A 24981-nucleotide genomic window follows, 5' to 3' on the forward strand; every position below is an offset into this window, starting at 1 on the left:
TCTAATGGGTGGGGGTGAGACACAGAATGAGGGGGGTATCTCCTACCCTTTTCACAGGGCTAGCTCTGATGATGGTCTTAATCTTATAAGCACTTTCAAAAATCTTTTTTAAAGAGGTATATGTAAATATATATATAAATTGCAATTCAAACTCTGACTCCACCAGGCTGGAGGAAGGTAAGAATTTAGCACAACCCCCTAGTCCCCCAAAGAAGGGGAAGCCAAGGTGAGAGAAGTCCATCTTCCACCAGCAAGCAGCTTGGTGGGCAGAACTCACATGCACTGCTGATCCTCCTGGTGTAACAGTAAAAAGGGGTGTGTGCTATGGAGCGGTTTCCTAGGCACCATTTCCAACCCTATTCAGACAGCAGCCATGCCTTCACAGCCAGGTGGACTGCTCTTGAGATGAGCCCAATTATCAATAAGCACAACACAGGCCAGATATAAACCCTGCATGAGCCACCCACGATTATATGACACCTCTTATGGTGTGGGACAAAACAATATGTGAACTGAAACACAGCCACCCTTCAAAATTCACACTTACTGTACAGTTTTTGAAATTTGGTATGCAGATCTCCAATAAAACAGTGTTTACAAAATTCATATATTAGGAGAAAGTGGACATAAAAATGAATATAGTTATGAAAATGAAATACAAAAATGCATTGTATTAGGATAAATTGCAACAATGTTTGTATTAGTCAAAACTGCACACAAAAATGTGTTTAGTAGGAGAAGTTAAAACTAAAATGCCATGAATTTTCATTATGATTTTGAAAAAGAAAATTCACAAATTGCTGCAGAAATATGGAGAACCTAAGACTGGAAAAATGAGAATCTGAAAGAACTAAAATTGACAGTTCTTTCATTCCTAGTTTTGAGCTTGCTGAGACTATTTTCAGCATTTCTAAAGACCTCGTTGTTGCGTACAGAACTATTTATTATTATTTTATGAGTGGAGTTTCAGATTCTGCCTGCCATCTGCATTAGTTATGTCATTCGCTCAATACACAGATTTTTGAGCAAATGAGATAGCTCAAGAAATGGAGTCTCCTTCCAAACTCTAGTATATCATCTGTCAATGTTTGCAGCTTGGTGCATATGAATAGTTTCACAATAGCTGTATTCTACATGCATTGATAATACAAATTTTTGAACTGCTGCTTTTCTATCGGTGACATGCACTGCAATCCTATAAGATAACGTGGAATTATGTTACATAGATCCTAATAGAAATTTCCATTTAACATGCTTGGATTTAGGGTAATAAAGTGTAATCATATGATACTTTTTTCTAATTTTAGATACTGGGAGATTGACGTGCCTAGCATTTCAAATTACATCATTGGAGTAGTCATTGGAAAACCAGTTACTTTTCAGGGTTGTTTTGTTGCCCGGACTCCTTTTATCATGGCAAAATCAGAAATTCCTCCAGTCGACGTACATGATGTCTCTATCTCGACTCCAGCTGGTAGTCAGCTCATGATAACTTGGTCTGCATGTCATACAACTAAAGCAGTTGTGGTGACAAATTATGGAGCTTTCCTAACACATGATGAGTTCAGACATACAAAAAGAATCACATTTCCCTCCACTGTATTAGATCCAGCTTTAGCTCAGAAAGTAAATGATGTAGCCATAGTACAGGTACACATTGTATTTTTAATAGACAGTTCTGCTTATTTTATAAACAATGACAAGATGTTCAGAGTTGGAAAACAACATAAACTTCCAGAAAGTGGAATTCTTGGGATAAAAGAAAGAATCTGGTGTCTAAGGAACTATCCAGTTCAAGTGAGTTATTCAAAATATTTTATATTTTAGAGGGTTCATGTGGACTTATTTTTTATTCATACCACCACAACTTAAAAAACATTGCAGCCTGTTGCTGCCCAGTGCTTCCAGGATGCGGTAGTTTAGCACTGTAAAGCATATCCTCTTGGTTGACAGGTAGCACACTCAGAAAGCACTGGCTGCAAGAGGAAGGGCTTTCCTTCAGTTCCCAGACTCGATCTGTCTGGTTAGTAGGTTAGCAGCCACAAAATAGCATTCAACAGCAACTGAACTTAATGAATGTCAAAAAAAGGGGAATAATGTGACCAGGAGCCAAATGGCAGCAGTCCACTGAAGCCATTCAAGTATGACCTTCCTCCTCCTGACCAAGAGCTGAGGCACATAGCTGAGACAGGCCAAACAGCTTTAGGGAAATGACTTGGACAGTTTATGTGCAAAGTTTTCCCTGCAGTTTCAAAAGGTTTCCTCTCCTTCAGGATTTTTTAGCAAACTCCTCATTATGGGATTTTTTATATGCCTACCACTTGCCAAGTTTGTGCAGCATCACCCTACTACCCTACAAATGGCCATTCTCATCAAGCACACGCACCATTCTCATGGTGATGCAAGAAGCATCCAAAATGCAACTTTTCTATAACATAGAACCAGTTGTAGTCAGGTTCTGCCAAAAAAACAATATCCAGAAGAATTTTTAACAGGTGCAATGTTTAAGGCTAGTAGAATAAAGTGAAAGGAAGATTCTAAACCCCTACCTCAAAGGAGCAAACGGAGATCTGTGATCAGATCAGATTTCCTTACATTTTGGCAAATAGGAAAAATGTACGTGTATAGGCATACATTTTTCCTAATATGGCAAATAACAGTTGGGGTGGGGAAAATACTATTTATATTGGGACTGACTCTTATCTGCATGCAGCTCCATGCACTCAGTGTTTAAGTGCAAATCTGTTATATCTCAAACTGTTCTTACCGTATTTTTTCATGTGTTAGAGGAGGTTTTTTGACTCAAAAATTGTGTCCAAAAACTGGGGTCATGCTATACACAGGTAGTGGCATGGTTAGGGAGAAGCAATGTGCCCGCCAGCCAGCCGGTTGGAGGGACTGCAACTTCCCCCGATGCTGCAGCGAGCGGGAAATGATCTGAGGAGTGTTTCCTGCCCGCAGCTGCATGCGGGCTGTGTGCTGCCAGCCAGCTGGTTGGCGGGAGCGCAACTTCCCCCAATGCGACTGCGTGCGGAAAACACTTCCTAGATCGTTTCCCGCGTGCAGCGACATTGGGGGAAGTTGTGCTCCCACCAACCGGTTGGCCAACGGAAGCGCAACTTCCCCTGATGCCACAGCATGCAGGAAACGAACTAGGGAGTGTTTCCTGCCCGCAGCTGGGGGGGGGGGAGAGAAGCTCCACAACTTTGTGCCATTTCCCCTCATTTGCTTAAAATTGAGTCCCCCAAAATAAGGGGGAGGATCTTGTACATGGGGGCATTTTATAGACGGAAAAATATGGTACTTTTCAGTGAATGTTTTGATATTGTTTATGATAAATTTAAGACGGAGCTTTAAGCAATACCTACAGTGTCTGAATTTTATTATTTATCTCTCCCAACGCTTCTCTCTCTATCTCATCCGACACCCAAGGTGCTGGAATCAGATTTAAGTGAAGCAGTCCTATGGACAAAAACAGAAATATTCCTCATGTACCCATCAAGAAATATAACTGATATGTTTACTCTAGTCATGGAAGTAGATGTCTTAAAGAGTCTGACAGGATTCAAAGACCACGTTACTTTAGCTGTAATAAGTGCTTGCTATGATTCAGTCCCTTCTGAAATTTCAGTCTTACTGGCTTGTACTGGATGCAAAACCTCCACACAATTATATGTGGTAGGATTTAATGAAGACGAGGGCCACTGGTTCTTGAGAGATCTTTCCCTGCCTGCACCTACAAGTGACCCTCTGCAAATCGAAGTTGTGTTTGGAGCATCATCATCTATGCTGCTGTGGTACAGTGACAAGATTATTTATTCTTACAAAGGAAGCAAATTCACCGGATATATTAAAGACGCTGAGACAGGCGCGGAATTATCAGCAACAGCATTAGGAACAGTTATTCATCAAGTTGTTATTGGTTAAGTATAGTATATTTTGATATAAATTACTAATGGAAATTGTTGTTATTTTAGTTGATTTTGGCAATTATAGTGTGTAACCTAAGCCATAAATGCATAGTGTTTGAAAGTACAACAGGTGACTCCCCATTTACACAGGGGTTGTGTTCTGAACCCCTGCGCATGTCTGTGAAATTGCGAGTTGCCTGTCAACTCAACAAAGCCCCTCTGACTCGCAGGGAAGAAGTTTTCCCACGTCTGCTGAGCCTGTCGATGAAGACCTGCTGCCCCTCCAGCTCCCAGGAGCCAAAGAGACAGTGGGTCTTGCACAGCTGATGCACAAGGAAACTTCTTTCCCGCACATCAGTTTAGCTGGTCAACCAAGCCCTGCTGCCCTGAAGCACAGCTAGGCTTTCCAGCTAACAGCTGATGCGTGGGAACTGATGAGCTTCAGCAAAGCCCCGCTGCACCTCCAGCTCATGAGGAGACCCTCCCCAAAGCCCAAAGGGGGTGTCAGAGGCTCAGTGGGGCTTTGCTGAAGCTCATCAGTTCTCCCCCCCCCCCCAATATCTGGGTTTCCAGGTATTCCACGTATGCACAGTCATGTGTGAATTGAACATGTGTAAATGGGGAGGGGGGAATCTGTATGTCCCTAGATAGGCAGGTGTTTTTATAGTAAAAAACTTCCTAGGAGAATTGCACAGCTATGGCAGTTGAATACATCCTGTTCAATCCTTAGGGGCTAATACTTAGGGCCTTTTTGAGTCTATTGTAAACAAAGTTCTAATGTGTGAGTAGTTATATGAATTAAGCCAATAATGGCTTGGAAAAGCTTAATAAAATCCATTCAATTTACTATACGTATCAGTGGCAGACCACTGGGGCTCTTTCCGTAATGTATTCCTGTTATGTATCAGAGATTATGGCTATTAAAGCTATAAACAAGATTCTGAATACAGTGCAATTGGGGGGCCCTCAGAGGAGGGGAGCTTAAGGCAGTATACCTGGCATAATAATAATAGTAGGAGTAGGAATAGGAGTAGTAAAAAGCTGTGTTGGGGTGGATACTCAACTGCTGCATCCAAACCCTGCTCAAAGCACCCTTGCAACTTGGAGTTAGAGTTCTTCAGCAGATTTCCTGATCTTTATCTCATGTAGAACTGGATTTTCTCCACCACAAGAAGGAGTTTCAAAGCTTTACTGTAGAACAGTCTTAAATACTAGTTAAGGTAAAGGGACCCCTGACCATTAGGTCCAGTCGTGGCCGACTCTCGGGTTGTGGCGCTCATCTTGCTTTATTGACCGAGGGAGCCGGCGTACAGCTTCTGGGTCATGTGGCCAGCATGACTAAGCCACTTCTGGCGAACCAGAGCAGCGCATGGAAACGCCGTTTACCTTCCCGCCGTTGCGGTATCTATCAGAAGAGAGCAACAGGAACAACAGGGATGGACAGAATGTTCCCAGGAAAGGCAAGGGTTAAGTTCTAGCTCAGATTTGGAGGAGGGGAGATACAAGCCAGCTCGAGCAGGAGGTTGGAAAAAAGAGCGGGAAAGCGAAGGGAAGGGCGCCTTCGCCATTTTGAGGGTGGCTGGTCATGGAGAAGCAGAGCTCAGAAGGTATCTGAAATAAGTGACTCTGAGGAAGAATAGTTAAAGATAAGGACCGTTTAAAAGTTTGTTAATATATAATAAAAATTTATAAAAGAACAAGAAGCGTTTGTGTGGTGATCAGAAGAGGACAACAACCAGTCCTGACACCACCTAGCACTTTATACAGGAGGAGTGATCCTAGCTAACTTAACTTCATATACCAGCTTCTGGACTGTGTACCTCAATTCTTTCCAAAATTCTGCCAGGGTCACTAGTATGTTTTCAGGAGTTTGTATACCTGAAATAAATATAAGGTGTGGTGATGAGTGCCTTGCAAAATTTAGCTACCAGATGTATGTAATGACATTATCCTAAGTAAGGGAATAACAATACCCCAGGTTTCTCTGACAGAGGCTGCAATATAGCTCAGTTACAGGAGACTCACATTTACAGTGGTACCTCGCAAGACGAATGCCTCGCCAGACGAAAAACTCGCAAGACGAAAGGGTTTTTGGTTTTTTGAGTTGCTTCGCAAGACGATTTTCCCTATGGGCTTGCTTCGCAAGATGAAAACGTCTTGCAAGTTTGTTTCCTTTTTCTTAAAACCGTTAATACCCAGGGTGCATTGCTTGAAGAGGTGCAGTTGCGACTTGACTTCGAGGAGCAACTCATAGCACGCGGTGTGGTAGCCTTTTTTGAGGTTTTTGAAGACTTTGGTGATTTTTGAAGCTTTTCCAAAACTTCTTTTGCAGCCATTTGGTAAGTTAAACTTGTAAAACTTTTTTGGGGGGGTTTGGATTTTGGGTTGGGGTGTTTGGAATTCAAGGACTTGGTGTTGGGGAGGGGTTTGCAAGAATCTGGAAGCTTGTGTGTTTTTTTCTGCATTTTTATGATTTTTTGTAACCATTGGGGCACTCTGCTGTTGTTAAAAAAAAAGATTTCTGGATTTGGATTTCTGTGTGGTGGGTGGCTGGGGGGGGTCAGGGAATTGTTGAGGAGGGGTTTGCAAGAATCTGGAAGCTTGTGTGTTTTCTGGGAGGTTTGGTGCTTTTGAATTTTTTGGATGTGAAGCACTGATTTTTTGGGGGGTGGGGTTTGCGAAGGTAGGAGCTGTGCTGCCATGGGGCTCTGCTGCTGCAGAGGCCGGCGAGAGGAAGAAGGAGAAGGTTACGCTGGAAATGAAGGAGGAGATCATCCGGAAGCACGACGGTGGAATGCGTGTGACAGACCTCGCCAGGGAGTATGGGAGGAATCCATCGACCATTGGGACCATTCTGAAGATGAGGGAGAAGATCCTTGCGACTGATGCAGCCAAGGGAGTCACCAGGATCGTGAAGAACCGCCCAGCTGTTCTGGAGGAGGTGGAGAAGTTGCTGCTCATCTGGTTAGAAGAGAAGCAGCGTGCAGGGGACACAGTGACTGAGGCCGTCATTTGTGAGAAGGCCAAGGCCTTGCACACAGACCTCGTCCGGCAACAGCCAGGAACCTCTGTCGAATTCTTAAGCCTTATCAGAGGGAAACTGGCCACTCTCCAGGCACTCGGCTTAAGATCCTTGTTGACCTCCCCGTCTGCGTCTCCCGGCAGGATACAGGCTAGGTCACTATCGGCGATCCTCCTCAAGCGTGAGAAGAACACACCACTTTCCCCTCCTCCCTGCCTCCCCAGGGAGGGGAAAGAGTCAGACAGAAATGTATTTACATCGCTTTATTTCTGTCCTTGCAGCAGTACAGAAAAACACGTCTGCACTCATCAGACTCCAAACAGCAGAGAGAAAAACTCCACCCCTATACTTCCAGTACAGGTCAGATGACACACTGAGCTAACATCCGGTGCTCAGTACAGTGAATAGACTGTCCCTTTGTTCCCATGGTACAGTCCCAAACATCAACATCCTGTTTTGCATTCCAGCCAGCTGCAGCTCGCTCCCGCATTGCTGCTTTTCCGTAACAATCTCAGGCGAGCCAGAAGTCTTCAAGGCAAGCAGAGGCTGGTTTGACCGGTTCAAGACGAGATCTGGAATCCACAGCGTGGTCAGGCATGCAGAGGCTGCCAGTTCTGATGTTCCTGCGGCTGAAGACTTTGCAGCGGAGTTCCTGGAGGTTGTGACAACGGAGGGCTACGTTCCACAGCAGGTCTTCAACTGCGACGAGACCGGGCTGTTTTGGAAGAGGATGCCCAAAAGGACTTTCATCACTCAGGAGGAGGCCAAGTTGCCTGGCCACAAGCCCATGAAGGACCGTCTGACCCTGCTCTTCTGTGCCAACGCAAGCGGCGACCTGAAGATCAAGCCCCTGCTGGTGTACCACTCGGAGAACCCACGGGCCTTCAAGAAACACAAGGTCGACAAGGAGCAGCTGAGTGTCATGTGGCGATCCAACAGTAAGGCTTGGGTCACACGTGTGCTGTTTGTGGACTGGGTCAATCTTGCTTTTGGCCTTGCTGTCAAACAGTACCTGCTGGACAACGACCTGCCACTGAAGGCTTTGCTTCTGATGGAGAATGCTCCTGCTCATCCTAAAGGCCTTGAGGAGGACTTGTTGGAGGAGTTCAGCTTCATCAACATCATGTTCCTGCCGCCTAACACCACGCCACTGCTCCAGCCGATGGATCAGCAGCTCATCGCCAATTTCAAAAAACTCTACACCAAGGAGCTTTTCAGGTGATGCTTTGAGGTGACTGATTGCACCAACATCACCCTGCGGGAATTCTGGAAGGACCACTTCAACATCGTCACCTGCTTGAAGATGATCACCACGGCCTGGGACTGGATCAGCCAGAGAAATTTGAATTGCGCTTGGCGCAGCCTGTGGCCGGACTGTGTGGCACCAAGTGACTCTGATGCACCAGAGTCAACAGTGGTGCAGGACATTGTTTCCTTGGGGAGGACCATGGGCCTGGAGGTCACAGAGGAGGACATCAGCGAGCTGGTGGAGGAGCACGACCACGACCTGACCACCCAGGAGCTGGTCGAACTGCAGGCAGAGGTTGCGCAGGAGCAGGCCTCGCTGGAAGAGGAGGAAGCAACTGAGGAACGGCTGTCCTCCAAAGAACTGAGGGACATTTGCCATAAGTGGAAAGATGTGCAGGCTTTTGCACAGCGGCACCACCCTGACAAGAACCTGACACGTGACCTTGCGAACACTTTTGATATGAGGGTCATGTCGTCTTTCAGGGAGGTGCTGAAAAGGCGGATGAAGCAGCAGACCATGGACAGGTTCTTCAGCAAGAAGCAAAGAGTGGAAGAGGAACCTTCTTCGAGTTGTCCCCCAGGGTCTTAGAAAATGTATGTACAGTACAGTACACTTTGTTGATTTTTAAATGCTTTTCTGTCATGTTTAGAAACTTAAATTGTTCCTTCAATTTTTGAAATGCTCTTTACAGTATGTGTGAATTTAAAGAGCACTTAATAAACTCTTTTTTTACCAAATTTGGCTTTGTTTGGACTTTTTTTGACCATAGGAACGCATTAATTGATTTTCAATGCATTCCTATGGGAAACCGTGCTTCGCAAGACGAAAAAATCGCAAGACGAAAAAACTCGCCGAACGAATTAATTTCGTCTTGCGAGGCACCACTGTATCCCTGAACCCTAGTTTGGCTGCATGCTGGAAGGGTGGCTGCCAAGAAGTAGCATTAATTGGTCATCCTACAGTTGAACAGGATGTTTGCACATTGTTGTTGGATATGAGAGAAGAAAATGTGGCCTTCTGAAAGGAAGAATAATGTGTGTTCCCAATTTTAATTTAAAACAATGTGCCCCAGGAATCACCTTGGAAATGAAAGACACTATACAAATAATTTTAAGAAATAATGAATGTTCGGAATCACAAGCATATATTTTCTATAGATAATTTTTGCCACAATTCAAGGCAAATTTGTACTAAGGACAAATGTTTGTTAAAACAATCAACCATTGTTACTGAAAAGATAAGAATTGTACTTTTATTGATAATAGTAATATAATTATATACATAAACCGATGTTATATTAAGCTCTATCTATTTTTCTCTCTCCTTTTTATAGGCAGTGCTGGAAACACTGTGATTAAAATGAAAAACAATGACATGTTTTTCTTAAAGTTTAATATGAAAGATGTTCTAAAGCTCAGTGCTTGGGAAACTGAAGCCAGAGACTTTGCCGTATATGTGAATGGGCATGGTGACTTCTATTTGCTCATAAACAATGGTACTCATATATATTACAAGGCTTATCCACTGAAAACTGAAGTACTTAGTGCCACAAATCCTTTAGGAGAGGTCTGTCCATATATATCATTTCAGCACAATATGGAAGCAGATACTTACTATCTGGATATGGGAACAAATATGACCTTTTGGGCCCAGATTGTCTTTCTGGAAAATGTGGGATTGTCCACAGAAGTTACAATCTACAGGTCACACTTGCTGAAGCAAAATAACTCTATTCAATATGAAATAGCACGTGGAATTTGTACTAAGAATCAGGTAGGTGAATCTTGCATTTTTCTTCCTGTGTGTTTCTTTCTTGGGTCAGGCTGTCTGGTTCAGACATGTTACTGGCTACAGACACATGCAAGGCTATTAGCATGTTTCTAATTCAATGGGAATTCCATGGATGAACCAGATTTATGAACTCACACTTCTACGTGAAGCTATAGATATGGCTGCAATGATTTCCTCAGTCGTGATAGCTCAGAAAGGGGCTATTATAATACAGTGGTACCTCAGTTTATGAACTTAATCCATTCCAGAAGTCTGTTCTTAAACCAAAACTCTTCTTAAACCAAGGCATGCTTTCCCTAATGAGGCCTCCCGCCACCGGTAGCCTTCGACCATTCTTAGACCGAGGTAAAGTTCTCAAACCAAGATACTATTTCTGGTTTTGCTGAGTTTGTAAACCAAATCGTTCTTAAACTGGACTGTTCTTAAACCGAGGTACCACTGTAATATTTTAAATAACCAACTAAGAACTAATATAATCAAGTTCTATGATTCACTAAATACATACAAAGTTGCACATGAATATTCTAAAAGATGTAATATTCCATATAACTTTACTTACATTACAGGGATTCAAATGTCTAGGATAAAGTGGATTTTATATTTTATATAATTTGAAGTTTTTTTAACTTTTAGTATCCTGTTTTATCCTGCCCACCTAGCAGTTCGAAAGCACCCTTAAGTGCAAGTAGATAAATAGGTACCGCTTTATAGCGGGAAGGTAAACGGTGTTCCGTGTGCTGCGCTGGTGCAGGCTCACCAGAGCAGCGATGTCACACTGGCCACGTGACCCGGAGGTGTCTGCGGACGGCGCCGGCTCCCGGCCTCTAGAGTGAGATGAGCGCACAACCCTAGAGTCTGACAAGACTGGCCCATACGGGCAGGGGTACCTTTACATTTACCTATCCTGATTTATTATGATATAATGAGTAATGTTACTTGCCTGCAGCCCTTAAATATATGGTATTTTAAGACTAACTATCCATTATTGTTGTTTATTATATCTTAAAGACTGTAACACTTTATCATGACCATGATTATTCAACCGAGGGAGAGTATGAAGATGGAATGTAAGTATAATGATAGTTAAAATATGAAAATGCTTAACAATTTATTGGTTACATTTACATTTCAGAAGAGTCAATAGCATAAGCACACTGAAGGCTTATTGGAACTAGCTCAGGGCTGGGGAACTTCTTTTTTTCCAAAGACCACGTTCCATCTTGGGAAGCCTTCTGGGAGCTGTTAATTTGGGGATCCTATCTATTCTTGGTTTTACAAGTGAGGCCATGGGTTTGGTCCAAGTCCCCTTCTGAGATGGACGACCATTTTTCTTTAAGATCTCTCTTTTTTACTATGATGAGAGCTTTGGCATTGTTTAACTACACCTTGCATTTTCAAATCATCAGTCAATACTCTCAAATGAGGTAAATCAAGCGCAATATCTTTTTTCATTGTATCTGTTTCAACAATGGATGGTTCAAAATTACACATATCAAAATATCAATATGGGTTACAGACCCAGCCTCCCAGTGAAATTTATTGTTGTGCCAGCCATATAAGTAGCAGTTCCCACAAATTCATTTAAAGGTGTTTGGTTAACCACAGTAATATTCACAAGCTATTCTCTGAGTAAAGTACATTCAGCAGCTGAATCCTAAGGTGTCCTTTGCAGCTCAATTCCTAACTAACCCCCCTGTTGTCCACAAGGACTTTAAATATGATGTGGTTGTAATGCTACTATTATAGTCCAATTCTGACAGGGGGCTACTGGAGTTTAGGCCTCCCTTTCATCTGCTCAGAACATGACCATAAGAAGAACCTGCTGGATCAGGCCAACAGCCCATCTAATCCACCATCCTGTTGTCACAATGGCCAGACAAGTGCCTATGGGAAACCAGTAAGCAGGATTCAAGCATAAGAGCACTCTACCTTCCTGTGGCTTTTCAGCAACTGGTGTTCTGCTGCCTCTGACTGTAGAGGCAAAGCATAGCCATCATGGCCAATAGCCATCAATAGCCCTCTTTTCCATGAGCTCGTCTAATCCTCTTGTAAAGCCATCCAAGCTGGTGGCCATGACTGCTTCCTATGAAAGCAAGTTCCATAAATTAACTATGTGGTGTGTGAAGAAGTACAGTGGTACCTCAGGTTAATTCGTTCCGGATGTCCGTACTTAACCTGAAACCATTCTTAACCTGAAGCACCACTTTAGCTAATGGGGCCTCCTGCTGCTGCCGCACCGCCGGAGCACGATTTCTGTTCTCATCCTGAAGCAAAGTACTTAACCCAAGGTACTATTTCTGGGTTAGCGGAGTCTGTAACCTGAAGCGTATGTAACCTGAGGTACCACTGTACTTTCTTTTATCCCTCCTGAATCTTCCAAGATTCAGCTTCAGTGGATGCCCACAAGTTGTAGTGTAATGGAGAGGAAGAAAAACTTTTCCCTATCCACTTTACCGTGCCATGCATCATTTTAAAAACTTCCATCATGTCACCTCTAACTTGCGTCTTCTCTAAACTAAGAAGTCCCAAACGTTGTAACCTTTCTTCAAAGGGGAGTTGCTCACCAAGAAGCAACCAGAACTGTACACAGTAACATAAATGCTTTCACAGTATAGATTCATATAATGCCATTTTGATACTGGCAGCTTTATTTTTAATTCCTTTCCAAATGATCCCTAGCATAGAACCACAATGTTCCAATCCAAACCAAAGATCTTGCGCTGGGGGTTAATGCACAGACATTTTTCTATTCTGAGTTGCAGACTGAAACCAAGAGCCTTGCTGTGGCTCAGTACATAATAGAGGAAGAGCAACAGTTCTCTGAATGGAAAGAAGTAGAGTCCCCCAAGGATTAGTATTGGCACCTGTGCTTTTTAACTTGTTCATAAGTGAACTAAAGTTAGAACTAAGCAGTGAGGTGGTAGGGTGGCTAAGACTGATGATACAAAACTGTTCTGAGTCATGAAAACAAAAAGAGCTTGCAGAGAGCTCTGAAAGCATCTCTCCAAACTCAGTGAATTTCACATATATGCTCATGGGGTCTGGAACTGGAGGTGACTGATCAGGAATGAGGCATTGAGATCATGATAAATAGCTCAATGAAGATGTCAACCCAGTGTGTGCTGGCTGTGAAAACAGCAGATTCTTTACAACAGTGAAGTACTCTAGAAACAATTTATCAGTCTTTTTTATATAATGGAACTCCATCAAGATGTTTTATCTGACACCCAGCTTTCAATAACAGATGCCAGCCTTGACCCCTAATATCTAATCCACTTCCCCTTCTAGCAAATTTCCCCCACAGTCCAGCATATCTATTTATCTATTTTCACCAGCAAGCCCATTACAATTTCTCTGTTGCTGTTTACTCTATCTCCCCTGTAATCTTTTATTGTCAACACACCCTGTGCTGTTAAAATTGTTGGCTATTTGCAGTATGGTAGCGCTGCAGAGAGCTTGCTGGGGAGACCATGCATTAAAAAGGGACTCAAAAATAACTTAAACAAGGTTTTAATAACAATAACAAAAACTCCTTATACACTAAATACATCAACAAACCAAACCAGACCCAACCACCAACCCATCCCCCAGGGTAATGGGAGAGCTAGGTGCTGTTCCTTATATACTCTACCCAATTGCTGACACAGTTTAATCAGTACAACTCAGCAGCACCTGCAATGTTTCACATCTGTAAAGCTGGGTCTTGTTATTTTGCTCTGGCCCCTTAAAGACATACACATGGAGTGGAACAGTGATGAACCTTTACATTTAAAGAAACCATTCAACAAAAATATGTGAATGAATATCCTTACTATCACACTTTTGTTTCCACTCTTCTTCCCACATATCATCATCATTATCCAAATAAGCTCCAACAATTCAACAAATTGGCTTCTGAGCATGGAGCTGTTCCTTCAACACCCCTCCAAATTTCTATTAGCAACCTGTTGCTTTTTTAAGTTGCTGTGTCAGAACTTTCACAGGTCCTTGCAAATCTGCTTTTTCTATTTCATGTCCTCCAACTGGCATTGTAAATGTTCATTACAGCTCTCCCTACTCCTCAGACAACCTCATATTTTCAGCAGCTGGTCCCAAATTCTGTGCAATTACTTGGTTTTCTTCTCTTTCAAAATTATCACCATGCATTCACATATTTTTATATTCCTGTTCCTTAGTGGCTAAAGCTAGTTCTGTCTTTGCAACAATCTACCCTTCAGTAAGCTAAGCCCATTAGATCTAGTCCTATCTTCTACAGCAGCAGGGAAGTGTTTGTCATATTCTAGGTGACAGCTCTTCCAGTATTTGAAGGGTGCTATCAGGTCCTTCTCAGTTTTCTGTTCTGCATGCTAAATATACCCAGTTCCTTCAACCTTCTCTCATATGACTTGTTTTTTATACTACCTAACATCTTCATCACCCCATTCTCATTTGTCTATATTATTGCATGCCACCCTAATCTCCAAGCAGTGTAAGATTCCAGGCTTACCCAGGATTCAGTTTCCTTTGCAATGAGGGACACTGGAGACTGTGGTATCTTTATGATATATGGTTTATTTACACATATATACAACATGAGCTCAAGAAGGTGTTGCTTCCCCCATAGCCACAGCCTTGGATTCAAGCAGAAATCAGGCATGGCTCCTTCTCCCAGCTGCCCAGCCTGCAGCCTTGCTTCTAGCTTCTAGCTTCTAGCTCACATAACTCAGACCTTTGACTCTGGCTTTTGTCTTTCTAACTACCAGCGAGTTGAAGTAAGGGGGCTCATCTATTTGTCATCTGACACAGAGCCACTTCCTTTGTTGCCTTAATGGTTCATACTTAAAGGGACACTACCCCACCAGGAAGCTAGCCTGGCTATTTCAGGAATTGAATCTGTGCTGGATCCAGGAATTAGGAAAGGGCTCAGGCATACAGCCTCCCATCTCACCCAGCAAACCATATCACTCTTAAAGTGTTGTGTGCAGAACTGGACACAATACTCTCATGTGAGGTCTAACTAGTATAGAATAAAGAGGAACTACCACTTCTCATTACTGGGACATTATGATTTGATTGAAGCAGCCTAAAATCACATTAGCCCCCTCACAGCTGGATCACTTTGCTGACTCACATTCAGCTTATGGTTTATTACAATCCCAATAACTTTGTACTACTGCCAAGCCATGTTTCCTGACATCCTTCACCTGAAAATTTTAAAATGTATTGCAAAAATGCAGATATTTGCATATGTCTCTTGAGTTTCATTTTGCTATTTTTGACCCAGCTTTCCATTCTATCAAGGTCATTCTGAGATGTTAGGTAGCAATTCTGATTTTTGTGCCATTGGCAAATTTCATGATTCACTCCTTCCTTTCATCTACATGAAAATGTTGAAGAAAACCAGGCCCAGACTAGAGCCCTGCAGCAGCACATTCAAAGTCTCTCTCTGGGTTGATGAGGAATAATTGATGAGCACTTGTCCACACTTAACCAGTTTAGTAAATAAAATAATATGTAGACCTTTGTCAAATTCTTTTCTGAAAGTAAGAGAAATAAAAATCACAGCATTTCCAAAATCCAAAATCTAGTAACCTAATTTTTAAAAATGAGTTTATTAGTCTGGCAGGATTTATTCTTGACAGATTCATGTTGGCTTCTATTAATCACTGCAATTGTTATCAAGATGCTTACAGATTGATTTCTTTATAATCTTTTCTAGTATCTGCCCATAAATTTGAGTTTGACTATTCTCTTTCCTTTTTGTGAAGATTAGTACATTTGCCTGTATGCATGCACCCTAAAGCAAGAGGCTTGCACTAATGCAAGATTTATTTATTTTTAATAAAACTAAACCCTTTGAACAGCTTGCTTCTTCCGCAACACATCACAGCCTGTTTTTTAAAATTTGTCTCAGTTTGAAACACAATCTGCCACATGGCACGGGGAGCTGATATAAAGTCTGCCTAGTCTCCAAGAACTAGTTTCACATTCTTTGGATCCAAGCCATAGTTTACAATGTGAAAACTCTGGGGAAATTGCATACCAGAATTATGTAACTTATTAAGGCAGAATTTTGTTTTTCCTTGGCACCATACGTAATTTAAAAGTATTTCTCCAGGACACCAATTTAAAACCATTTCTATTTGGGCAAACTGGGCTCTAGCATAAGATCCAAAGCCTAAAACTATTTGCATTTCCAACTTTGGAAATCTAATATTTGAGGAAGCTGTGGGCAGTCTTAGACACATCAGGTTACTGATCAGTTTCTCTGGTGTACAAACAAGAAAAGGAAAAAGGTACTCAATGAATGGTGTTGTCCTCGCCACATAAACATAGATTGTATTAAAAAAAAACAAAAAACTTTTGTCCACTTACTTTTGTCTATAATGATTTACCCCAAACATATTGCTCAGACAACGTTCAAGAAATTCCAAATTAATTGTATCTCAGCTAGGGCACACATCTCTGAATAGTTAATGTCCAGCTGATGCCACTACGTAAAGATTATAGGGTTCAGTTTCCAACCAAATCCCCCAAATTGTATGCTGCCACCATTCTTGTTAAGAGTCCTTTCCTTCAGGCCCAGGAGACGCCTGTAGCTCTGTGGGATCCCTGTGAGGTTCCAGGGAGCAAGAGCTAAGTCACCATTCTTTGCTGTCTGAAGCCTCCAGCAAAAACAACCATTTGTATGGTAGCTAAGTATGATCAAAGAGATCTAAGGCACTGGTTTACACCAAGGCAGTTTTCCAAATAACCACATTAAAATGCAGAACATATATGTTTAAGAATAATAAAATAATACCGTGGTAAGAACCCTGCTACTAAATAGGAAGAAAATATTTTAGGAGGTCAATTAAGAAATTAGAAATATAATGGAAAATACATTAAAAAAAAACAAAAAATCGGACAGCCTAAGCTAAGATACTTCATCATCACGCTCTGACTTTGCAAAGAGATGTGGCTTGACAAGTCAGTTCAACAACCAAAACTCAGAATACAAGATGGGCATAAACAGGAGGCTAGCAGAGGGGCTAGTCTGGGGCAAGGAATACTACAAGGTAGATTGCTTTTATATATTTTTGCCTGTTATCCCACTTCTCAGCCAATTACAAGGCTACTTAGCTGCAAATTTCCAGAACCTAGGTTGGATGATAGAGCCCTATGACAGCACAGTGGAAAAATGTAACTTTAATTAGTAAATGACAATTTCTGTCCTTGGGATACTGGTACAAAATAAGCAGATGCAGTATATCTTGGGCCTGCTATCTAAGGGTCCGAAACTGCTATCTCTTGCTTGAAGGCCTCACCCATAAGTCTGAAGTTCTTAAATGAACCAAGTTTTACCCACAAAGAACCAAAATTTGACACACAGATTCCCAAGTTGGGCACAAACCTGGCATGGGATCTAAAAATCTTGATATCCCACATCCTGTTGCTTAGCACTGGATCCCTTTTGGGATGTTACTATAAAAGCTTGAGGTCATTATTTCAGATAGGAAATCAATATGTAGAAACAACAATTCTCATGCAAAGGGGTTTTTAGTTCAAAGGTCAAATGAATGATAAATACAAGTGGCTGCACTGACAGCAAACACCATCGCCAGATTTGTGGGGGCCCTTAGCATACCCCCAGCCGTGTCTGTGCACCATGTTGCAGTGGGTAGCCATGCTTCCACTCTCATTTTCATCATCTCTATCCTGTTTTGGCTGCTTTGCCAGTGTATCTTTGCTTGTGGAACAGTTCTACTGACAGAGTGCTCTGTTGGCAGATTGTGGGAGTTCCACTGGGACATCGGTCATGCCAGCAATATATGTTAAATTCTGAAAGTATTGAGGTGCTTCCACCAGACCCTGAATCCCCCAGCCAGAATCTCAAGTATAAGACGGAACTCTTAAAAACTTAAGTTTGTGGATTTGAATTTTGGGAACAGATAATGAAATAAATATCAGTTGTGAAAGCAACACATAAGTATTATATAAAGGATTAATTTTAAGTGTCTTAAATATACCTGTTTTATGGCTGATACTTCCTTGTAGAATTAGTTCAACGGGTATTATGACAATTGAAGTGGAACCTTCCCTCACCGGAAGAACATGTATGACTCCCAACAAGGTAAGTTTTTAGCATGAGATGCTAATCTTTCTTTTTAAAAAAGGATGAAAACAACTGAATACCATAGTACCTTAAGCACTAACAAATACACTGTTGCAAAAACTTTCGTTTTTTAAAAAAATACCTGATAGAGATCTTTAATGTCTGAAGATAAAGTTGGCTTGGAGGACCACGTGGTGTGCAGAAGGGTAAAAAACAACATTAGAGGGGAAATCCTAAGGGGACCCCCCCCCAAAAAAAACCCCAATAAGGACAGAGCCGCATACTGCTGCTTGAAGTGTGTAGGAGGATTACAGACATTCCCAGTGAGAGGAGGGATGGAATAAAATATTGTGAGGTACAGGATGGCTGATTGAACAGAACACATGTTCATTCCACACATTTTGTTAAATATTCTTGTTATTCCCCACCCCCTGGGCAGCCTATCCTGCTTTGCTGCCTAAGTTTAAATGAGAATTGCTGTCCCGTCCCCCCACTACTTCTGCCGTCATGGTGCCCCAGCTCTTGCCGAACTCAACAGGAGCCAGGTGGTGTGGCCCCTCTTGAAGCGGCCCTTCCTGAATCCAGAGGTTTTAGAAAGCTACCACAATAATAGCTGATAGAGGTTGCTGACTGCCTGGTCCCCATTTTTCAGTATACAGTTTTGCCATTCATATTGGGCGGAAGGACAGAGGTTAGATTAGATAGAAAAAAACTCCTGGCCACAACCTGGATCGTCAGGAGCAGCTGTACTCTAAGCAGCATTTGGCTGCATACATACTCTATCAAGGGAAATGCCTCAGTCAGTGGCAAGGGCTCCAGCCTCCTTGGATCCTCTATCAACATCAGTTCCATTTTATCCAGGTTCAGTTTTAGTCTTATTCTCCTTATCCAACAGACTGTAGCCTTCAGACACCAACGAGTTCAGGACCAAGGATGCTCTGGTTAATGGATGATAAAGAGAAAGAATGAAGCAGAAAGTTAGGCAATGTCATGATATTAATCATATCAAACTCTTAAATTCCACATTCTCTCTCCCAACAGTTTTGCATAAATAGTAAATGACAAACATTACCAAATAAAAAGAGCCTCACAAGACACAGTTCTGTCTCCACTATCTGGGTACATATTGAGAGGTAAAATTAAAACCATCTCAAGTGTTTGCCTTGGATAGTCACCAGCAGTATAATATCTGATAATATCTGATACTTCAACGATATCAGGTACAGAAGCCCCTGAGAAGTCCAATAAAATCAAGATGTTGCTGTGACTTTCAGAGATTGTCCAACAAAACAATCAAAATACTCACTGTTTTCAGGTAGCTGTTTATTGAGCTTATTGAGTTTATCCTGATTTGTTCACACTTTTTGTGGTTGTGACAATATATGACATTGCCATCTAGTGGTTGTTAGCATATACTCACCAGTGCAATTTTTGTTAACTTTCCCCTTTCTGACTTTTGATGGTAAGATAAGTGATGAAAAATTACACAAGATACCAACTACTAAATGGCAGTGTCATATAGCCTCTCACAAATTATGTGCAAAAAAAATCAAGACGAATGCTCAATAAACTGCCCATCTGGAATTACTGTCAGTCTAAAAATATTGTCGTCATATGATAAAGGGTTGAGGAGGACTCTCATCAACGAATGTGTTTGTTTGTTTGTTTGTTTGTTGAAACATTTTTATACAGCCTTTTGCCCAAAGGCTTCAGAATAACATAGCATAACATACATACATTCATAACATAATGTAACAATCAAAAAATATAAAAGATAAGAAGCATAACTGTCAACCGTCCCTTATTTGGTGGGAAAGTCCCTTATCCCAGCGCTGTGTCCCGCTGCTGTCCCTTATTGATGATGTCCCTTAAATTTCCTGAATTTCAAAGGAAGCAGCTTCTCTCCCTCCATCCCTGCCGGCCAGGGAGGAGGGAGGTTCCAACTGTGTTGCTTGGCTGCATTGCTCACCCAATAAGGAGTCTAAGAACGACTGGAGGGTGGAGCTTGCATGCCTTGTGCCGATCAAATCGGCCGCGTTGCCTAGGGACTCGCCTTTGCTCAGCACTTCCCAGCGGAGAGGTGACGGTGGTTTTCCTTACTGCACCCCCTTTGCCGGGTTGCTGCGCTGTGGGAACCACCGCTTGAGGCTTCATTATAGCCTGCTATTGTAGGTTTAAGATGTTTCAGTTTTCCAGGCTCAGTCTTATATTTAACTTTAACTCAGTGTAGACCCGTTGAAATGAATAGCTATAACTAATTAGGTCCATTAACTGCAATAAAAGTTAGAAAAATTAAAGACAAGCCTAACCCCATATACTTGGAAATGAAGTGATCAGTGAGACTTAATCCAAAGTAATTATACTAAGGGTTGCAGCCAGAGTACCGTATTTTATGAATTTGCTTTCTACCAAGAGTTAGTAGTTTCTGGGAGAGTGAACTGCTTGACACCTCCAAATGAGGCACAATTTAGCCAAAGTTGTACATTGATTTCTTTAGGAGATAATAATAATAATAAGTAGTAATAATAAAATTTTATTTATATCCCACCCTCCCCAGCTGAAGCCGGGCTCAGAGCGGCTAACAACATTAAAATGATACAACATTCCAAAATCATTTCATTATAAAATCAATTCAAATCAGATTAATGACAGTAGTTAAGTATGTGATCAGTGGGACTTCTCTAGCCATGTTGTGCATTGGAATGCACATTAAAAATGCATTATTTTATTTGTTACATATATTTTAATACTGTACTTCATGCATGTAAATCACAAAAATTGGCTTTCAAATGTCAGCTTTTAAACCTAGATCTGTGCTGTCTCTCTCCCCTCTCCCCCCCCCCCGAGTGCCATTACAGTGGTGTGAGTTTGAACAGAAACTATTTTTCCCCACTGATATTTTGGCCATTGTGTGTGATGGCAGAAACTGTCAGCTTACTAGAATGTGCTTCTTTTCAGGTAGCGCACATAAATGTTGGTTGTCCTGTATTTCGAGACCTGGTTATTGAAAAGCAAGTAACAATGCTATTTTTTCCTTCTTCCTCCATGTTCTACATTGCAAAAAAAAAATAATTGTAGATACTATAGTCAAATTGTGTGCTGTAGGGTTTTCTTTGACGTTGACTGTATTGTATAACTGTTCCTATCTTGTTTATTAATTGTGGTTCACTATGAGTTTTAGCCACCTCAGAAACCCTGTTTTGGGGGCAGATGAGTGAGATACAGGGACGCGGACTTATAAAAAATATTGGGGGGGCCCGGGAAAGCTCATGAATAATAAATAAGCTCATGAATATGCAAATAAAGTGGCGCCGCCTCCTCGTGAGCGAATAGGGGAGAGCGTGCTGCGCCTATTAATCAGCTCCAAAGGAAATTGGGTGGAGCTTTTGCTCGGGAGGGAGGGAGGGCAGGAGGCATGCAGCCCGCCCCTCCCTGTGCATTTTGGGCTGGGGGAGGGGCGGCGATGGCGCTCTGCTGGAGGGGCGCCGGAGATTATTGGGGGGGCAGAGCCCCCCCAAACGAATTTTTGAGGGGGCTCGGGCCCCCTCAAGCCCCATGGAGTCGGCGCCTATGGTGAGATAAATTAACCTGTCTGTGAACGCAAGGAACACTTATGTACCAGGACCAACAAGGTCTATCTAACTGCAGCATCCTGCTCCCAGAAATCCAAAGTGAGGCATGAAAGCAATAATATTCCCTCTGAGAAGGCTGTTCAGTGGCATCATGCTTCCAAACTTGGGGGTTCAAGTTACCGTATTTTTTGCACCATAACACTCACTTTTTTCCTCCTAAAAAGTAAGGGGAAATGTCTGTGCGTGTTATGGAGGGAATGCCTACGGGTGGCATGCCTACGGATTTTCCTCCTCTAAAAACTATGTGCGTGTTATGGTCGGGTGCGTGTTATAGAGCGAAAAATACGGTAGCTCTCTCAGCTCATAGCTGTTGATTGACTTATCTTTCATAAACTTGTCTTGTCCCTTTAAGAGTCATCTAAGCCAGTCACTGTCACCTCACCACAGCTTGTAGCAGTGAGATCTATTAATTATGCCTGCTGTGAAGTAATACTAACTTTTAGCAAATTCAGATAACTTAAAGTTCCTTCATATTAATCCTAGGCCTTTTGAGCCGGATTTTCCTGCTGCGGGGACAGTTTTTATTTTTTTTATTTTATTTTTTTTTTTTTTGCATTTTAAAATTTTATTGGTTTTCAACCAGTTATACATTTATATCCATATCATAACATTCTTATCCATTTTGGACTTCCTTCAACGTTACTGACATTCATTCGTGGTTTTTTCCTTTCATACGCATTTCGTTCTTACATATTGCCGTTATCCCACCCTTCCTACATTATTTGTAACCGACAATACTTATTGATTCTTTACAGTGCCTCTTTTAACCCCACTAGCGTTGTATTTACATCACAGTTGTTTTCCCGATACCCCACAAATTTCCCCCAGTCTTGAATAAACTTTTGGTCTTTGGCATATCTAATTTTCCCTGTTAATTTATCCAGTTCCACATATTCCATCAATTTTTCTCTCCACTCTTCCACCGTAGGAATTTCCTCCTGCTTCCATCTCTGTGCTAACACCATTCTTGCGGCCGTTGCCGCGTACTGAAAAAGTTTGCGATCCTTTCTTTCTATGTCGTTTCTTACCATACCCAATAGGAAGATTTCTGGTCTTTTAACAAAGGTGTATCTCAGCATCTTTTTCATTTCGTTATAAATCTCCTCCCAAAAACTTTTAATTTTTTTACATTCCCACCATTGATGGTAAAATGTCCCCTCTATCTGTCTACATTTCCAGCATTTATTGTCTACCTTGTACATTCTTGCCAACCTCACTGGTGTCATATACCACCTATAAAGCATCTTCATCATGTTTTCTTTCAGAAGCGTACAGGCCGTAAATTTTATGTTCACCTTCCATAACCTTTCCCAGTCCTCCAATTGGATATTGTAACCGAAATCCCTCTCCCACTGGACCATCACTGATTTCACTTCCTCGTCCTTCGTGTTCCATTCCAGCAGTATTTTATACATTTTCGACAGATTTTTACATTCATTGTTCACTATCTCCTTTTGATACCTAGACTCTTTTTCCTCATAACCCCTTTCCTTCACCTCCTTTTTGAACATTTCATTAATCTGAAAATAGTGCAACCAATCATATGTAAAAACTTTAACCTGGTCATATGGTTTTACTTTCCACTTTCCTCCTTCATTTATCACCATTTCTTCGTATTTTCCCCACTTTCCTCTCATGTTAATTTTCTTTACCCCCATTATCTCTAACGGAGATAACCAGTGAGGAGTTTTGGGTTCTAATATGTTTTTATATCTATCCCAAACCTCTATTAGAGCGCCTCTGAAAACATGGTTACCGAACCCCTTATGAACCCTCTTTTTGTCGCACCAGAGGTAGGCGTGCCACCCAAATCTGTTATTAAATCCTTCCAGGTCTAGAAGTTCATTATTTTCCAATTTTACCCACTCTTTTATCCAGCACAAACATGCTGCCTCATAGTACAGTCTCATGTCTGGTAAGGAGAAGCCACCTCTTTCTTTTATATCAGTCAATAGTTTAAATTTAATTCTGGGTTTCTTCCCTTCCCAGACATATCTTGAGATCACCTTTTGCCAATCTTTGAAGTCTTTTGTACCTTTTATTATGGGTAAAGTTTGGAACAAAAATAACAGCTTGGGGAGCACCATCATTTTAATCATTGAAATTCGTCCCCAGAACGATAATTTCATTCTGGCCCAGGTCTCCATGTCTTTTTTTATTCTATTCCATACTGGGGTGTAATTATTTTGGTACAGATCGATGTTCTTTCCAGAAAGCCATATTCCCAAGTATTTAACTTTTCTAGCCACGTCAATCCCTGTTCTTTGTTGCAGTAGTTCAATCTTATCTTGGTCTAAATTTTTGACAATCATTTTTGTTTTCCCTTTGTTCAATTTAAATCCTGCTAAGGTTCCAAATTTCCCCATCTCTTCCAAACTCTCCTTTATACTTTCCATTGGCTCTTCCACAGTCAAAACCACATCGTCTGCATAAGCTTTAACTTTATACTCATTAACCCCTAATGTAACCCCTTTAATTTGTCTGTTTTGCCTTATTGCATTTAGTAAGGTTTCCAAAATCACTATAAATAACAGTGGCGAAAGGGGGCATCCCTGTCTTGTTCCCTTAGCTATTTTAATATCTTCAGAGATGACGTTGTTGACTATCAGTCTTGCTTTCTGTTCTGTGTAGATTGCCTTTATACCGTTCAGAAATTCCTGTCCCATCTCCATAACCTCCAGGTTTTTCAACATAAAATCCCAGACTACATTATCAAACGCTTTCTCAGCGTCTACAAAAATTAGGCTTGCTGGTTTGTCACACCTATCTGAAAGAAATTCAATAATATTAACTATATTCCTTGTGTTATCACGTATTTGTCTTCCTGGCAAAAAACCAGCTTGGTCTTTATGTATAATTTTTGATAGTATCTTTTTTAATCTTTTGGCTAGAACGCCAGCAAAGATCTTATAGTCCGTATTTAATAAGGAAATAGGTCTGTAATTCTTAATCTGTGTTGGATCCGAATCCTGTTTTGGAATTATAGTAATAAAGGCCTCTTTCCATGTTTCAGGGATGTCCCTTTCTTTTAAGATGTTATTCATTACTTCGGTCAGCGGGGCTATCAACTTATCTTTCATTTCTTTATAGTAGCTTGATGTAAACCCGTCTGGGCCCGGTGCCTTCCCTCTTTTCAGTTCATTAATCACTTCTTCTACCTCTTCTCTACGTATTAGGGCGTTAAGTTGTTCTTTCTGATCTGTCGGGATCTTCTTCAACATCTTTTCTTCCAAATATCTTTCAATTTCCTCCTTGTTATTCCTTTCGTTATTCCTATATAATTGTGTGTAAAAATCCACAAA

General features: G+C 41.5%; 1 protein-coding gene across 2 annotated transcripts in view; it reads left to right on the forward strand.

The window, feature by feature from the left end:
- CATSPERE (catsper channel auxiliary subunit epsilon) overlaps positions 1–24981 on the forward strand; it is a 51955-nt gene that overhangs the window by 9902 nt on the left and 17072 nt on the right. The window contains exons 9-15 of one of the 2 annotated variants that reach the window (XM_083496813.1): positions 1308–1797; positions 3433–3922; positions 9516–9955; positions 10982–11040; positions 17990–18065; positions 18700–18908; positions 21006–21058. In XM_083496813.1, the coding sequence (XP_083352939.1) occupies positions 1308–1797; positions 3433–3922; positions 9516–9955; positions 10982–11040; positions 17990–18065; positions 18700–18908; positions 21006–21009 (1768 nt within the window). In that variant the 3' untranslated portion in view covers positions 21010–21058. Of the gene's footprint in view, positions 1–1307; positions 1798–3432; positions 3923–9515; positions 9956–10981; positions 11041–17989; positions 18066–18699; positions 18909–21005; positions 21059–24981 lie in introns of those variants that run through there. The other variant, XM_083496812.1, reaches the window with a different exon arrangement.

This window comes from Podarcis liolepis (assembly GCF_965112155.1).
Source record: "Podarcis liolepis genome assembly, chromosome: 3".
NCBI lineage: Eukaryota > Metazoa > Chordata > Lepidosauria > Squamata > Lacertidae > Podarcis > Podarcis liolepis.